At 50.9% G+C, this 15,284-nt stretch overlaps 1 protein-coding gene across 5 annotated transcripts in view; it reads left to right on the forward strand.

Annotated features, from left to right (window-relative positions):
- TNIP1 (TNFAIP3 interacting protein 1) overlaps positions 1-15,284 on the forward strand; it is a 44,797-nt gene that overhangs the window by 16,869 nt on the left and 12,644 nt on the right. For all 5 annotated transcript variants that reach the window (XM_040239563.1, XM_040239565.1, XM_040239564.1 and 2 more), the window contains 6 exons: positions 248-382; positions 1,794-1,879; positions 3,455-3,535; positions 6,508-6,699; positions 10,057-10,151; positions 11,650-11,770. In XM_040239563.1, the coding sequence (XP_040095497.1) occupies positions 248-382; positions 1,794-1,879; positions 3,455-3,535; positions 6,508-6,699; positions 10,057-10,151; positions 11,650-11,770 (710 nt within the window). The remainder of the gene's footprint in view (positions 1-247; positions 383-1,793; positions 1,880-3,454; positions 3,536-6,507; positions 6,700-10,056; positions 10,152-11,649; positions 11,771-15,284) is intronic.

The following is a 15,284-nucleotide window of genomic DNA, read 5'->3' on the forward strand; positions in this document are numbered from 1 at the left end:
AGAAGTTTGTTCCCGATTCCCCTCTGCTCCTTTCCCCCTGGTTGCAGGGCCTCTTCCTTAATCACGCTGTTTCTGGCCATGAGCTGGAATGATATGTGTCCCACTGAGCCCACAAGGTGATGCAGGGAGCGAAGCCCAGGACCTGGAGCACCAAACCCAGGCAGAAGCAGGCATATGGGATCAGGGTGGGAGAGCCAGCATGCTTAACTGAGTAATTTTGCTCCTCCTTCGCCCGTTGTCTCCCCAGGGGAACTTTTGGAAGAGTCCCAGATGGAAGCGTCCAGGCTGCGGCAGAAGGCAGAGGAGCTGGTCAAGGACAGTGAGCCACTGCCACCACCATCTCCCTCTTTGGCCTCCTTCAATGACCTGGCTGAGCTCGCAGGTATGAGGGGAGCCCAGGCGGTCCTCTGCCCATACCCTCACTCTCTAGGCCCTTAACCGAGGACTCCCTTCTAAGTCAGAAATCCACCTCTCCTTCCTTTATCCTTAGGCTGCAGGCTGTCCTCCCAATCATGTTCTGGCTACAGCATCCCCCAGAAGGTCAGATTTGGAAAGGACCTCAAAATAATCTTGTCCAAAAATGGCTGGTGACTCAGCAGTCCTGAGACCCTGGCAGACATTAGAAATGGATTGCAACAATCTGCTCCTTCCAGGATGTGGGCTCAGGATCTTTATCAATATAACTTACTCAGCGCATATTTGATGAGCAGTTACTATATGCCAGGCATCGTGCTCCAGGCAACACGTTCGGGTCACTAGAATTGGCATCTGAGTCAGAAGCTTTCTGGTCTACCTTGCCCCGCTTCCATTTTACGGGTGGAGAGGCTGAGGCAGAGCTGGGTTTGCCTCTCAGCCTGCAGCAGCGCATTTCAGATGTCAGGTCCACAGACCACCTGTTAAGGGAAAGTGCCGACTGTGACTTAGGGTTAAAATCCTGTGTGTGATCACGTGCATTCCTCTGGCATGTCTCTACATCCAGGGCAAGGTCTGAAACTAGGGAAGAAAAGGACTCAGATGGTTCCTGCTGCAGCCCAACCTGTGGCCTCAGCCCAGGCCAGTATGCCAACCTTCCATTCGGCTGCTGGTGACATTTACTGAACGGACACATGGAGGAGATGATGATCTCAGAGTCTGCTGTGCTGCAGGCAGCGGGCATTGCCAGCTTCCACTTGTCCATTCAGTAGTATTTTCTTTTTAAAAAAAATTATGAAAGTATGATAATACATTTACAGGAGACTAGGAAAATACAAAACAAGTTTACATATAATTTTACTGTATTCAGTAGTATTTTCTGAGTCCTGGATGGATGCCAGGCTCACCTCAGGAAGGAACCATGCAGCTACCCTCAAGGGGCTCCTTGAGGGTAGCAAGAGCCCCAGGAATTCAGGGAGGGAGAGCTCAGTTCTGCTGTTGCCAGCAGGGTCAATGGACCTTTCTGTGTCTGTTTTCTTACCTTTAAAATGGGGATACAAAGCTGTCTTAAGAATTGGCCAGGATAATAAATATAAAAACACTTTGTTAATTGTAAATTGTCATCCGTGTCATTATTGAGATAGGTCCAAAGTAGCAAGGAGCAATGATCACCATGGGATTTTCCCAGTGAGAGCAGGGAAGATGGTCTCTGCCCAGGTTCTGCCCTGTTGTTCCAGGGCCATCATCCTGGGACCCCCTCCTATTTCCCCAGACTCGTGGAAGGAACTCTGAGAACTCTCTGTGCCAAGGCCATTCTTAAGGGGGTGGCATCTGGGCTTTTCCTCTTTCTGCTTCTCACACACATTTTCTCAATGCTCCAGGAAAAGACACAGCTGTCCCAGCAACCCCTGCTGACCCGGCACCCCCAAGCGACAAGCCAGAGCCAGTCCCCAAGCCTCCATCCAGTGTAAGTTGCATTTGGAGTTATGACAGAAAGTTGCCTAGATCTCAGGCTCCCACTGGCAGAATAGGAAGGGACATTTGGGGTCAGGAAACTGCTAACTTGCTGGGTGATACTGGCGGGTTGATTTCTCTGGGGCCTTGGTTTCCTCATTTGCAAATGAAGGTCAGAGTTCAGTCTGACCAGGAAAACCCTGATATGCACAAGGAGTTCTTCCCATCTGCCAGGTTGTGTAATGTTAAGCACATATCGACTGCACAGTGCTTGGAAAGTAGGCAGATGTGACAGGCAGCTCACCTTCTCAGCAGGGGCTCCAAAACTGTCTTCTGCAGATTTGCCTTGAGAAGGTCGACTTGGTATCCTAGGACTGGAAGGGACTCAGGGTGGTCATTATCATTTAGAGTCTCTATCCCACAGATGAGACTCAAAGAGAGAAGAATGTTTTCTGAGGTCATATAGGACAGCTGAGAAAGAGTAGAGGGGAAAGGGAAACTTTCTGGGGCAGTGCCAAGGCCTAGAAAGTTGGGGGCCGGGGGGCTCAGCAGAAGCTGAGCACAGAGATCCCTCAATCCCTGCCCTTTCCTGGGACAAGGGAAGGCTGAATTAACCTTTGTTCAGCCAGGTTCAGCAGCAATCCCAGAGCCAGTTGTTGGTCCAGCGGCCCATCGATTGGTTGCACAACCAGTATCTGCTCCTTGGAGTGACTGGGAGACATGGCAAAGTCTGGAGTCCTGGTTCACCCTAGATTTGCGTGTGTCCTGAAAGTCTCTCTAAGTTTGCCAGTTTCTCACTGAGACTTAGCCCAGATCAGTCCACTCCCCTGGGATCTCTGGGACTGGGTTGGCAAGGCAGGTACAGGACCGCTGTGGCCGCGGCCACACTGACTGCTGCCTGTGTTTCCCAGATGACCAGTCGGAGACTCCCGGGTCTGGGACATGGCTCAGGTGCCATCATAGGGATGTTGGATTTGTGGTCCTTGAAATGCAGCCCTACTTTTACATTTATTAGTGAGAGGCCCTCAGTTTCCTCCTCTGTCCAATGGGCATATAACCTTCTGACCACTCACACAGGTTGCTTGGAGAAAAAATGGAGTTCATGAAAACATTTTATTTTTATTCTTTTTTTGGCTGTGCTGCACAGCATGTGGGATGTTAGTTCCCAAGAACCTGTGCCCCCTGCACAGAGTCCTGCCACTGGACCCCCAGGGAAGTCCTCATGAAAACACTTTATAAGTGCAGGGCCGTTAAAAAAAGATAAGATCCTAAAATGCTAAGTACTTTGAAGGTCAGCTAGCCTAGTATCCCTGTTTCACAGATAAGGAAACTGGCCACAGAGGATGTGACCTCGAGTCACACAGTGGGTTGCCCAGCAGACTTGTTGGGATTTATTCCTGCTTCATGTTTGTGAGCTCAGCCTGGGCTGGCTCCTCCCACACGGAGGGGCTGCCCAGAGGATTTGGACGTAAGAAGGGCTTTTTGTCCCTCCATTCTCTGCCCCCTCCATACTCTCAGCTATAGGGTCCATAGAGGAGGGGCAAGGGGTTTTCTCCCAGGCGTCCCCTGACTCCCTTTTTCTGCACAGAACACCTCCTCTGAATTTGAAGTGGTCCCTGCCGAGGGGCCTTCTTCACCGGAGAGCGGCGGCCACACCAGAAATACGATGGTGAGTGGACGGCTGGTCCCTGGGCACATCCCGCATCTCCTCTCTGTTTCAGTCACCTGGCCCCTGGTGAGAGGCACAGGACACGCTCACATCCCCTGGGCACCTCGGAGTCACTTGGGATAGGCTCGAGGGGCCAGCGCCGGGGGGTGTTTCTCGCTCACATATGCAAATCCATGACTGGTGACTTCCCCGTGGGCCACACGAGTACCAGCCATTGTGAAAGTCCAGGCACGTTGCCAGCCCCACTGCCTCCGCCAAGCGCTCAGCACCTCTGCACACTATGACTCAGCCTTTGGGCCTGTGGGCTTGTAGCCCGAGTAGAGTAGAAAGGGTCAGAGGAACCCAGAGCAGCTTGAGGCGGGTGATTGGCATTTTGTGCAGGCTCTTGGGTCCCCCCAGGCTCCCCTTTTGGGCATGTAGGTAGGAGGTTAAACCTTGCGCTCACATACACACAAACATACACAGTCCACCAGCTCTGAGGTGTCTACCTGGTCCCCACTTTACCCTATTTTGCTGCCTTTATTCCAACTATGTCGCCCTGCTCTCTCTTAAAATGGCAGACTTACTGGAGAACCATTGAGGAAGGCATGGAACATTCTTCAGAAATCTTCCACTTCTTACCCTCTCCTCCTTCTCCCTCCCTCCTCCCTTGGAGATTTTTTTTATTGTTATACAGGCAGCAGGTCATCTAACCCTTCACTGATGTCTTATTTTCCACTGTCTTATTTGGGGCACGAATGTTGCTCTTTAAAGTGAAAGGCTTTGGGAAGTGGGAACTGGGGAGTGGAGGGAAGTGAGGCAGAAACTGCTGGTTCCCATTACAAACCTTGGAGGACAATGTGACTCTTAAAGCTATGAGCAGTTGATTAAAATGTTAAAATTTCAACTTAAATGCCGAAAAATACATTAACATATAAAAATTAAAAATATTGAATCAGCAAGGCAAGATACAAAAAGGTTGCTCTTTGGTTCACTGATTATCTCTTGTGTGTGTCAGTCCCCGGGGTAAGGTCTCCATCAGGCTGCCACACTGCTTACACTAGCAAGGACACAGCTTACACTAGCGAGGCTTTGGGGACACAGGGCAGCTCTGGGTATCGGGAAGGTTCTGTGTTTCATCCCCTGGGAATGTCAGCCCCTGGTCCTGTTGTGTCCCTGAGGGTTCTAAGAAGCTGGCCAAGGAGGCACGATTCCCCCCCACACCCCGCCCCCTACTGCCTGCTCTGAAAGCATTTCACTCTGTGACTCTGAACTTCATCTCGTGAGTAGGTTCATCCTTCGCCCCACCGAGAGCTTAGTCTGTGCCGAGCAAAGACAAGACAGCCTCCCTGTCCTCTGGGAGCTTGCAGGCTAGTTGGAGAGGTCTGAGAGATGACACAGGTCACCGGCTGTGAAAAGAGTACCATTGGCCGCCTCAGACCCTGTGTGGAAAGAGGCAGTGTGGGAATGAAGGCAGAATTGAAGCAGCAGCAGCCCCTGTTAGAATGAGGTGCTGACAGTATTAGGGAGCCATTCACTGGACACCGTGCTGTGGCCCTCGGGGCATTTCCACTGCTGCAGAGTTCAGATGAGGGAAGTTACCGCAGATGGAGCCTCGGGAAGCCCAAGGTCTGGCCCTGGCTCTGCCACTGACTCATGGGGCAACTTTGGGCAGCCTTCTTCTCCCCACACTTTGGTTTCTAGACCCGAACCTTGAGGCTTCATGTAGTTCTGACGTCCTGTGACTAGCATCAGTGTGATGGAGGGCTTGTTAGAGCCTCTCACAGGCGGGCAGGGCCAGGAAGGATGAACAGAGGGGACACCAGGGGAATGAAGGCTAAGGAAATGTGGGGCCTAGGGCCTCAGGCAGGGGAAGGTGGGCACTCAGGTGCCTGGCTGGGGAGCTGGGGGATTAAGGCGGTCAGCTGTCAGGTACCCTTGTGGATCCTTGGACATGGTGTTGGCATAGCTAAGGCACTGTCTGTATTCTAGACAGAGGAGAGAGAGTGACAGGTTCCAAATCTGGACTATCTTGCCCATGGTTTGCTTCCTATCTTAATTCTCTACTAGACTGGGTATCTTTGAACTATATAGAGCTGTCATTCTTTCTTTTTTAAATTAATTAATTATTTTTGGCTGTGCTGGGTCTTCATGGCTGCGCACAGGCTTCTCTAGCTGTGGTTAGCAGGAACTAAGTGCTGGTTGTGGTGCACATACTTCTTATTGCTGTAGCTTCTTGTTGCAGAGCATGAGCTCTCAGCATGCAGTCTTCAATAGATGCGGCTCCTGGGTTCTAGAGCGCGGGCTCAGTACTTGTGGAACATGGATTTAGTTGCCCTGCAACATGTGGGATCTTCCCGGACCAGGGACCAAACCTGAGTCCTCTGAATTGGCAGTCGGACTCTTAGCCACTGGACCACCAGGGAAGTTCTAGAGCTATGCTTCTTAGTGTGTTTTGAGTCTCGGGTCCTTTGAGAAGTTGATGACTGCTTGGACCATTCCCCAGAAGACACTGGTACAGATATGACGGACAGCCGCGATGCCTGCTGGCCGAGCCTTGCTGAGTGGCAACAGCAGTGCTGTGGACAGAGTGATATTGTTCCCTGGGCTTGCTGCTTTCATTTGTCAGTCACTTCACCTGCAGGGAACCCTGTGGGGGGGGAGAGAAGAAAGGGGGTGTGTGCGTGCAGGAAATGAGGATTCTGAGGCCCACATAAACACATGACTGACCCAGAGGCCCTCGGCGAGGCCCGGAGTGTGGGAGGAAGGCGGCTCCATTACTGGTGAGACAGCCAGTGGCCCGGGAGTCCTGGGGCCTGCCCTGTGAGTCAGCCCCAGACAGGGAACCTGGGTAACTGGAGAATTTCCCCAGGCTGAGCTGGGATCAGAGGGGGAAACTGAGTCATGAGGAATGGGGAAGCAGAGGGAGAAAGGCTGGAGAGGCCTGCTCAGACCATGGTGAAGAGCGGTCCGCCCCCATCCTGCACCCCCAGCAGCTGGGCCCCCTGCCCCAGGAGGACAGCACCCTGATGCTACACCTGCAGCGCCTGGAGACCACCCTGAGTGTGTGCGCCGAGGAGCCCGACCACAGCCAGCTCTTCACGCACCTGGGCCGCATGGCCCTCGAGTTCAACCGGCTGGCCTCCAAGGTGCACAAGAACGAGCAGCGTACCTCCATCCTACAGGTGAGGCCGGGCCCGGGGCGGGTGTCCCTGGATTGGCCGTGTGGTTCCCCCTCCACTTCCTCCAGCTTTTCTGGGGCATCTAGGGGACCACAGGGACTTCCAAGGGCGTTGCTGGGGACTGGTCTCAGGCTTCTTGTTCAAGGTGGTGAGTGGGGTAAGGAACTTGTGTGAGGGGACGAGGAAGGAAATTGGGAAATGGTGGGGTGGGTGATGCAAATTTCATGGTTGGGGTGACTGTGGAGGAAGTGGATGCGGCAGGCTGGCAGCATCCTTGCCTTTGTTCTTCACATACAGGTGTGGACAGGGAGGGGACAGGCCCCTTGTATGTTACTGCCCTGCCCTCTGAAGCAGGAGCATCATTATCCCCACTTCACAGGGGGGCGCTGCAGCCCTTGAGAGGTGATTTTTTTTTTTGCCTAAGGTCCCCCAGTTAGTAGATGGTGCAGCTAGACTTTGAACCTCTATGTCTTATTCCAAAGTCCATGCTCTTAACTACCGTCCCAGCCTGCCTCCCCAGTGGAGGAGGCTTCCCGTTCATAACCCTCCCTGTGCTGTGAGAATGAAGTTAGATTTCCTTCCTAGGCCAGGCATACAGCAGAGTGATTGTCACACACACAGACACACACATATATTCTTTTTCAGATTTTTTTGGGGCCATGCTGTCAGGATCTTAGTTCCCCGACCAGTTATCGAACCCATGCCCCTGCGTTGGAAGCACAGAGTCTTACTCACTAGGCTTCCAGGAAGTCCCATCCCTTATTTTCCTATCAGATTTCTATTTGTTTCCTTCTTAGTTCTTACCATAGTTTGTAATAATTTTATTAAGTGGTTTCTTTGTATTTGTTTTTTTCCTTATGCTCCCTGCTAGAATGTAGGCCTCACAAAAGGGGCAGGAGCTTGTCTGATATGTCCACCACTGCCAGCATCTGGCACTTCATAGGTACGGAATGCACATTTGGTAAATGAATGAATGAATGAGCAAATGGACTCACACATGAGCTCTCTTAGCCACTTTGATGGAAGATAGTGACCTTTGTGATGACCTCTCTCGATCTGCCTTGTGCCCAGGGTATTTGCCTCTTGCCCAGAAGGATAGCACGTGAAGCCTCGTCCTGACCTCCTCTTAGTGCCCAAAGCAGGACGTTCTGTTCCCTGGAGGCCCCACCCAGGGCCGAGGCATCCTGTGTATTTTCCCAGCATGTGGGTGGAGGTAGATTAATCCGGTCCCTCCTCATTCTTTCATTGATTTGTTTCTTGGTTCCTTTAGCATTTCCAAGGCCAGGCATGGTATGAGGCCTCTGCTGGACATTGCAGTCAGGCATAATGGTTTTCTGCTCCTTCACATCTGATCGCCCTAGAGTGCCAGGCTGTCTCAGGGGGCTGGATTTTGCTGTGGAAACAAGCAGCTCTGAAATCTCCCTGCATTCTGTAAACATTTTCCCTCCTGTTTTGTGTGGCAGGGGCTTGTTTTTGCTTTGTGGCAGAAACAAGGCCCCCACTGTCTTGTGCCCTTTGGAATATGAGGCAGCCAGAGGGAAAAAGAGACCAGAGAATTGTGCATGAGCCAGCCCAGAGGTGACACTTGTCACTTCCACTCAGCTTTCATTGGCTATAACTGGTCATACGATCATGACAAGCCTGGGAAACAGGAGGGAGTGGGTGAAAGGTCCAGTGAATATCACTCACTGTTTCTGCCTCCAGCCCAATTCACAGAGTGCCACCTGCCTTCTCTGCTCTTTCATCACAGGGGAAAGGCACCATTTAGGGTCTGCCAGATGGCGTTTAGTCCCAGTGGTGATTCTTAAGAGCTATGCAACCTTATGCACTTTTTTTTTTAATCTGTACTAGCCTACTACGTTTTGGAGAAAGAAATGGCAACCCACTCTAGTGTTCTTGCCTAGAGAATCCCATGCACAGAAGAGCCTGTCAGGCTTCAGTCCATGGGGTCGCAAGAGTCGGACATGACTTAGGGACTAAAGAGAGAGAATGAGCACCTACATTTGGCTATACCTCTCAACTTGCAGGATTTTAATTCCCCAACCAGGGATTGAGCCTTGGGCCATGGCAGTGGAAGCACCGACTCCTAACCACTGGGCCACCAGGGAATTCCCTGGCCAGCATTTAAAACTGAACTGAATTGTGTAGCTTTGGGAAAGCTGTGAGGCTCCACTGAGGCGGTGAGTGGCAGAGCACCCCACTGTGTATGGGCTACAGGTGGGGTGCTCACTAGATAGCTGTTGAAAGATTGAGTCATTTAGTCCTGACCTGGTGCATCACCGTTACTAGTTAGCCATTCCTTTCCTTCCATCTGTGAGGCCCTGAATCTGGCTCCCCGTCTTCCACGTCCCCCACCTCACGGCACTTCACGCATCCTCAAAGGTTATCGAGGGCCTGGCAGCTGATGAGGCCCTTGTGTTCTCACGGTTTTGTAGGTCCTCATAGCAGCCCTGTAAGGGAGGCAGGAGAGGTATAGTTTTTCCACTTTGTAAGGGAAGGAAATGTGCCTCAAAAGTGAGGGAATCCTGAGCCACACTGGAAATTGGTGAGGTCTTGACCCAATACCCTGTCTTCCCACTTGCCAGCTGACAGCCTCACAACCACCCCTCCTCCGATGCCTCATTCATGCTCCAAATCGCCTAAGCTCTAGGCCTCTTAGGACTCAGGTCTTCACGGTCCTTCATTAATTTGGCAGTTCAGTCATGCGGTTGTATGTTCCTTCAGCGGGATTAAGTGTTGAGCTGTGCTGGACCCTGGGCTAGGTGGGGGTCCTGCAGGGGACGAGAGAGTGGCGAGGGGATCCCAGCCTTCTGGAAGCTTGTGGACTAGTAGGGGTGGGGTGGGTGGACACAAAGAAGGTAATGACACTGATGATTCTGTAGCTGTAATTGCCACAGGTACCGGGAGGGTGAGAGCAGGGGACGTGGGCAAGGATAACGGAGGTGACCTGGCTTACCTGCATGTGGGAGTCAGGGAGGACTTCTCGGAGGAGGTTTGACATTTAGGCCAAGACCAGAAGCAGGAGTAGAAGTCAGCCAGGGGACAGCTGGTGTGGAAGAGCACTTTAGGCGGTGGGAACAGAGGAGGAGCGATGACCTTGGAGGACCAGGAGGCCTTGTGGCTGACTCTTGGTCAGGCCTCCTTATGGCTGGCTCCTGAGGGGGCTGATGCTGAGAGGAGCCTGGGTGGGACTTTGGCTTGAGTCCTGCTGTCCCAGGAGGAATTGGGTGAGGCCATGCAATGGGGATATCGTGTTGGGACGTAGTGTGGTTATAGTGCCTCCCCCACCTCCAGCATCATTCTGCATTTGGAGTGCACTCCTTCCCTTACTTTGCCCCCATCTCCCTCTCTGCCTTGCAGACGCTCTGTGAGCAGCTTCGGAAAGAGAACGAGGCCCTGAAGTCCAAGCTGGATAAGGGCCTGGAACAGCGGGATCAGGCTGCTGAGAGGCTGCGGTAAGTCCAGGCTCCGCCCAGAAGGCGTGAGGAGCCGGCTGGGCAAGAGGCGGGCAGTGGTGTGTGGCACTGATTTCTGGGTTGAGAGCGCCGAGCCCTGTGCCCAGCTCTGCTTTGGGTGTCAGGTCTCTTGGTCCTTCTCCTCAAGTATTTCCTCTCTGGTCCATTTAATGCCGTGAGGAGTGTTTGTGTATAAAGTGCCTTCAGAGCTTCAGAAGGTCTGGACGAAAGTGCACTCCTTCCTTGGCAACCTGCCTGTTAACAACAGCTTGCTGGCTGTTGGAGACGGAGCTCTGGACTTTGCTGCCCTCTGCTGGTCACCATCCTGTCCTGCTCTGTTTCCTGAGAACTGTCAGGGAACGCTCTTCTGGGCTGGCTCCTGGTCCCAGACTTAGTTGTGCATCAGAATCGCCGAGGGTCAGGAAAAGCATTGCAGGTTTGCACTCTGCACCCTCTCTCCTGTGCTGAGATTCTGATTCAGTGGGTCTGGGGTGAGACCTAGGTGTCTGCATTTTCCAGTGGGCCCATAAGCACGTTTTCTGTAGTTACAGTATAAGTAGGTCCACGATCACCCCAGAGAAACACTGGTCTTGACCATCAGAGCTCAGCCCTTTGAGATCACGTGGGCCAAACCCCTCACCCTGCAGAAGGAAACTGAGGCTATTTTCATGTGGAACCCAGCTGGCAAAAGAATATGAAGAAATCCATATTTCAGTCGTACGTGAATCCACATCACCATTTGTCTTGTACCTTTTATCACCTAATTAGTATTTACTTAAGAATTTAATTTGCATCATGTTTTTACTGAAGATTATTATAAAGAAAACTTACACTAGAGTAACTGGAAAACAGCATTACTTGGAATAAATAGAAGATGCCTCCAACAATAAATACAGCAAAAATGGAAAGATGATTAATTCTGGCGAATTGCCCACTGAAGGCTCTGAACCTTGAAGGCTGCTTTCTCAGTCAACGTGGGACACTTGCCAGCACTAGAGAGGCGCTCAGGACCTGTGAGCACCAAACTGAGACTTACCCCGTGCAGGATGTCTGAGGATAATTGGAAAGGGTGGAACTTTCTCAGAGTGTGATCCAGGGTTATTTGTTTATTTGGCTGCACCATGCAGCATGGAGGATCTTAAGTTCCCTGACCAGGAATCAAGCCTGCACCCTGCAGTGGAAGCCTGGAGTCTTAAGCACTAGACCACCAAGACGTCCCAATCCAGGGTTATTTAATGCAGTGTGGATGTATCCTGAAGATCTCACGTATACAGACATCCCATGGTTGGGGATGGATTGTTGGTGAAGATCAGAGAATTCCAGAGAGGTCATGCAGAGTGGCGTGAGGATGCCATTTGTAGCTCCACCTGAGGGCAGGTCTCAGGGACTCCCTTACTCCCCAGGACTCAGCTGCAATTCAGACGAGTAAGATGCCTGAGACCCCCGTCTCCTCTACCCGGGGCCTGCAGTATGACCTTTCTGTTTGCCTCCAACCCAGGGAGGAAAACCTGGAACTTAGGAAGTTGTTGATGAGCAGCAGTAAAGACGGTGCCTCCGGGCGGCCAGGCTCACCAAAGATGGAAGGCACGGGCAAGAAGGGGGCGGCGGCACTGCAGCAGGTATGTGGTCAGAAACTCCTTCCCCAGATCCTGATGGCCAGTGCCCAGCCTCCAGGGCAGTGAGCCAGTCCCACTGCTGGAAGGTTCTGGTTGTTAGACAGCATTTCCTTGGCTTGTTCTGACAGTCCACCTCCCTGGAGCTTCCGCTTCTCAGCGCATGTTCTGCTGCCAGCCACAGGGAGCGTCCCATTCCCTGGAACACACGCTTAGCCTGTGGGGTCCGCATAGCTTCTTCAGGCTGAATAGCTGCAGCTCCTTTAGTCATTGCTCATAAAGGCGGTGTCGAGTCACTTGTGCTGTCTGGGCATCTCCCCTAAACTCATTCCAGTTTGTCAGTCTCTCTTGTAGAGTGGCTCCCAGAATCAGTTTAATGTCTCAGATACTCCTAGTGGAATTAGGATGTTAGCTTGAGAGAGCCCCCAAGGGGACTGTGTTAAGCTCCTGTGGTCGTGCTCCGGGAGCCTCTGACATGCGAAGAGGGTGTGGGCTGACTCAGCAAGGCCTGCAAATGCCCTGGGCCCACTTGCCTCCTCCCCACTGCTGCTCCCAGTGCTGGCTCACTTCCAGTTCCTGCATGGGAGTTGGCTGGCCCCTCGCCTGGTCTGTGTCTTCCTGCAGAGCTGAGTACCAGCTTTTTACTGACATATTTTTCTTCTCTAATGAGGTTTAATGGCTGCACAGCCATCAGTGTCTTTAACAATCCCCACACTTGTGTAATAGCAATAATTATCCTAATAACTTAATTCCTTATTACTATGTGACAAGGTAGAATTTACCCAGGATTTGCCAATTCATTATCTGGTTTGGACTTCCTCTCTACACGTCAGGGAGGCAGGGCAGGGACTTTTACTCCATGAGACTGCCATGGCTGTTTATGGCAGGAGGTTTGGAGAGGCCGTGTGACATCACACTGTCCAGATTCCTGTATCCACCTGCTGCTGTCAGGCAGACATGGGGTAACAGGCCGACATGCTGATGAATGGCCTTCTGATTCACAGCTCGTGAAGCCCCTCTCTTCTTCTGTTTACGCCTCACATCAGGGCCTGCCTTGTCTGCCTTCTTGTGGAAGTGCCTTATGGATTCTCCTGATCTCTGGATTCACGGTGGTGTGTGGGCAGCCCTCTTCGCTTTTGCAAAGCCCTTGACATCACTGGTGTCTAGAAAGGCCAGATGCTCTTACTGCCTTGCCAGGGAGGAAGATCCCATAAGAGGCTTGCATTGCAGGTGATTGTGAAGCCTGTGCCTTGCAGTTACATGTGGGTTAAATGCAGGCTCAACCCACCTCTTGTCCACGCTGCCACCTTGGACAGGTTACATGAACTTTCTGACCTGTTTCCTCTTCTGTGAGATGGAGATAATAGCACTTACCTCAGAGGATGATTGGAGAGTTCAGTGATGTGATGCCTGTGAAGTAGATTTAGCACTTGGCAAATGGTAAACTGAACACTGACTGTCACTTTTAATGACAGATTTGGTCTCTCTTCTCTGTGGACAGGGGCTTCCCTGGTGGCTCAGCTAGTAAAGAATCCACCTGCAATGCTGGAGACCTGGGTTTGATCGCTGGGTTGGGAAGATCCCCTGGAGAAGGGGACCCACACAGTATTCTGGCCTGGAGTCCAGTCCATGGGGTCACAAAGAGTCGGACACGACGGAGCGACTTTCATTCACACTCACTCATTCTCTGTGTAGCTTAAGGGTGCACCTCCAGGAGCAACCCCCTCTTCCTCCTTCCCCAGTAATATTAAGCACAGCTCCCCTCCAGGAGGCATCAGGCTTCTAGGGGCAGGCCCATCTCTCACTTTTCTTAATGGAGGTGGCACCCCTGGAGGACTCCCCTAGCCCTCTCTCCTTACTTCTGGGTATGTGGACAGTGACTCCAGGATAAATGCTGTCAGGCCTACAGGATGTCAGAGGTTGGGCCTGTCCTGTTTGATCTTGTACTGAGAGTGTGGACCTTGGCCTACATCATGCAGGGCCTTAGAGGTAGAACTGCTGTTCGGTTTCTTTTCATTCCTTTTTTTGCTGTTCAGTTTCTGAATTGATGACCTCCTCCTGTTCTTTCACCTCAATGCTTCATATTTAAAAAACATTTTTTTTTAAACTTTTTATTTTGGTATAACTGTAGATGTGCAGAAGAGTAGTGAATAGTACAGAGAGTGCCCATCTCCCAGTCGCCTTGACATCTTACGTAACCATGGTTCAATGATCAACACCAGGAAATGACCATTGCCACAATACTGTTAACTAAACTGCAGACTTGGTTCGGATTTCACCTGTCTCTCATTCGTGCCCCTTTTCTGTGCCAGGATCAAATCCAGGATGCCACATTGCATCTGGTTGTACCATCTCTTTAGTCCCCTCTGCCTGTGTCAGCTCCAGTGATTCTTGAGGCTTTCAGCTATTGTGTAGAATGTCCCTCAATTTGGGTTCCTCTGGTGTTTTCTTATAATTAGATTGATGTTGTGGATTTGGACAAGAAGACCACAGGAGTGACATCTTGTAACACGTCAAGGGTATGAGACGTCAGTATGTCCATTTACACCCAATCTTGATCATTTGGCTAACGGTCTGTCTGTCAGGTTTCTCCATAATAAAGGGACTAATTTTTCTTTTGTAATTAATATTTATTTTCGAGGATATACTTGAGACTGCAGATGTGCTGTTTCTCTTTATACTTATTTTGGTAAACACTGGCAGATCTTGACTGCCATGATTATCACTACAGCCTTCTAATGGTGATTTTGGCTTTCCCTCATTCCTCGTCTGTTTACTAATTGGAATTCTTCTTGTCCCTTCTCCCCCATTTATTTTTTTATTCATCTGTTTCTATTAATATGGACTCAAGGATGTTTTATCCTTTGGCTTATAACCCAACACCGTCGTGATTTATTTTCTTGTTCAAATTCTTCCTGCTTTGGTCATGGGAAGTTCTTCCAAGTTGCCTCCTGTGCCCATTTGACATGCCTTTCTTCTGATGATGATGATTGAACACTTCCTTACTTTCTGTGGTGTCACAAGTTGCTCCATACTCACCTTATATTTTCTCTGCCCCAGCCATGAAATTAACCACTTCTCCAAGGAGTCCTGTTTCTTTTTGTTGGAGAGTGCTATTTAGAAACCAAGATCTGTGCTCACTGTTACCTGAGTGACACTGCTTTAGGCCCTCTCAGAGGCCAGAGCAACGAAATACTTGTACTGGTCACACATGTACACATGTCTTTATTTGTATATTTGTTAATAAAACATTTAGAAAATAAACACTTTATAAAGTATTTTTAAAAATAGTTAACTCTTGCCTTCAGAGGACTTTTGGCTGATGTGTGGAGGAAGGGAGGGCAGCTGGCAGTGCCATAGAGATAGAGCCTGAACAGGGAAAGAAGTGTCTATGGGGAGGGGGTGGGGTAAGAAGGGCCTCAGAGCCACTGAGGATCAGGGAAGGGGAATGATGGTCTGTGTGGATGTAAGAGGCTCAGTTATGGCTGGGACTGGTGGGTGAGAGGTTAGAGAGGCAGGA

Source organism: Oryx dammah, unplaced genomic scaffold (genome assembly GCF_014754425.2).
Source record: "Oryx dammah isolate SB20612 unplaced genomic scaffold, SCBI_Odam_1.1 HiC_scaffold_5, whole genome shotgun sequence".
Taxonomy (NCBI): Eukaryota; Metazoa; Chordata; class Mammalia; order Artiodactyla; family Bovidae; genus Oryx; species Oryx dammah.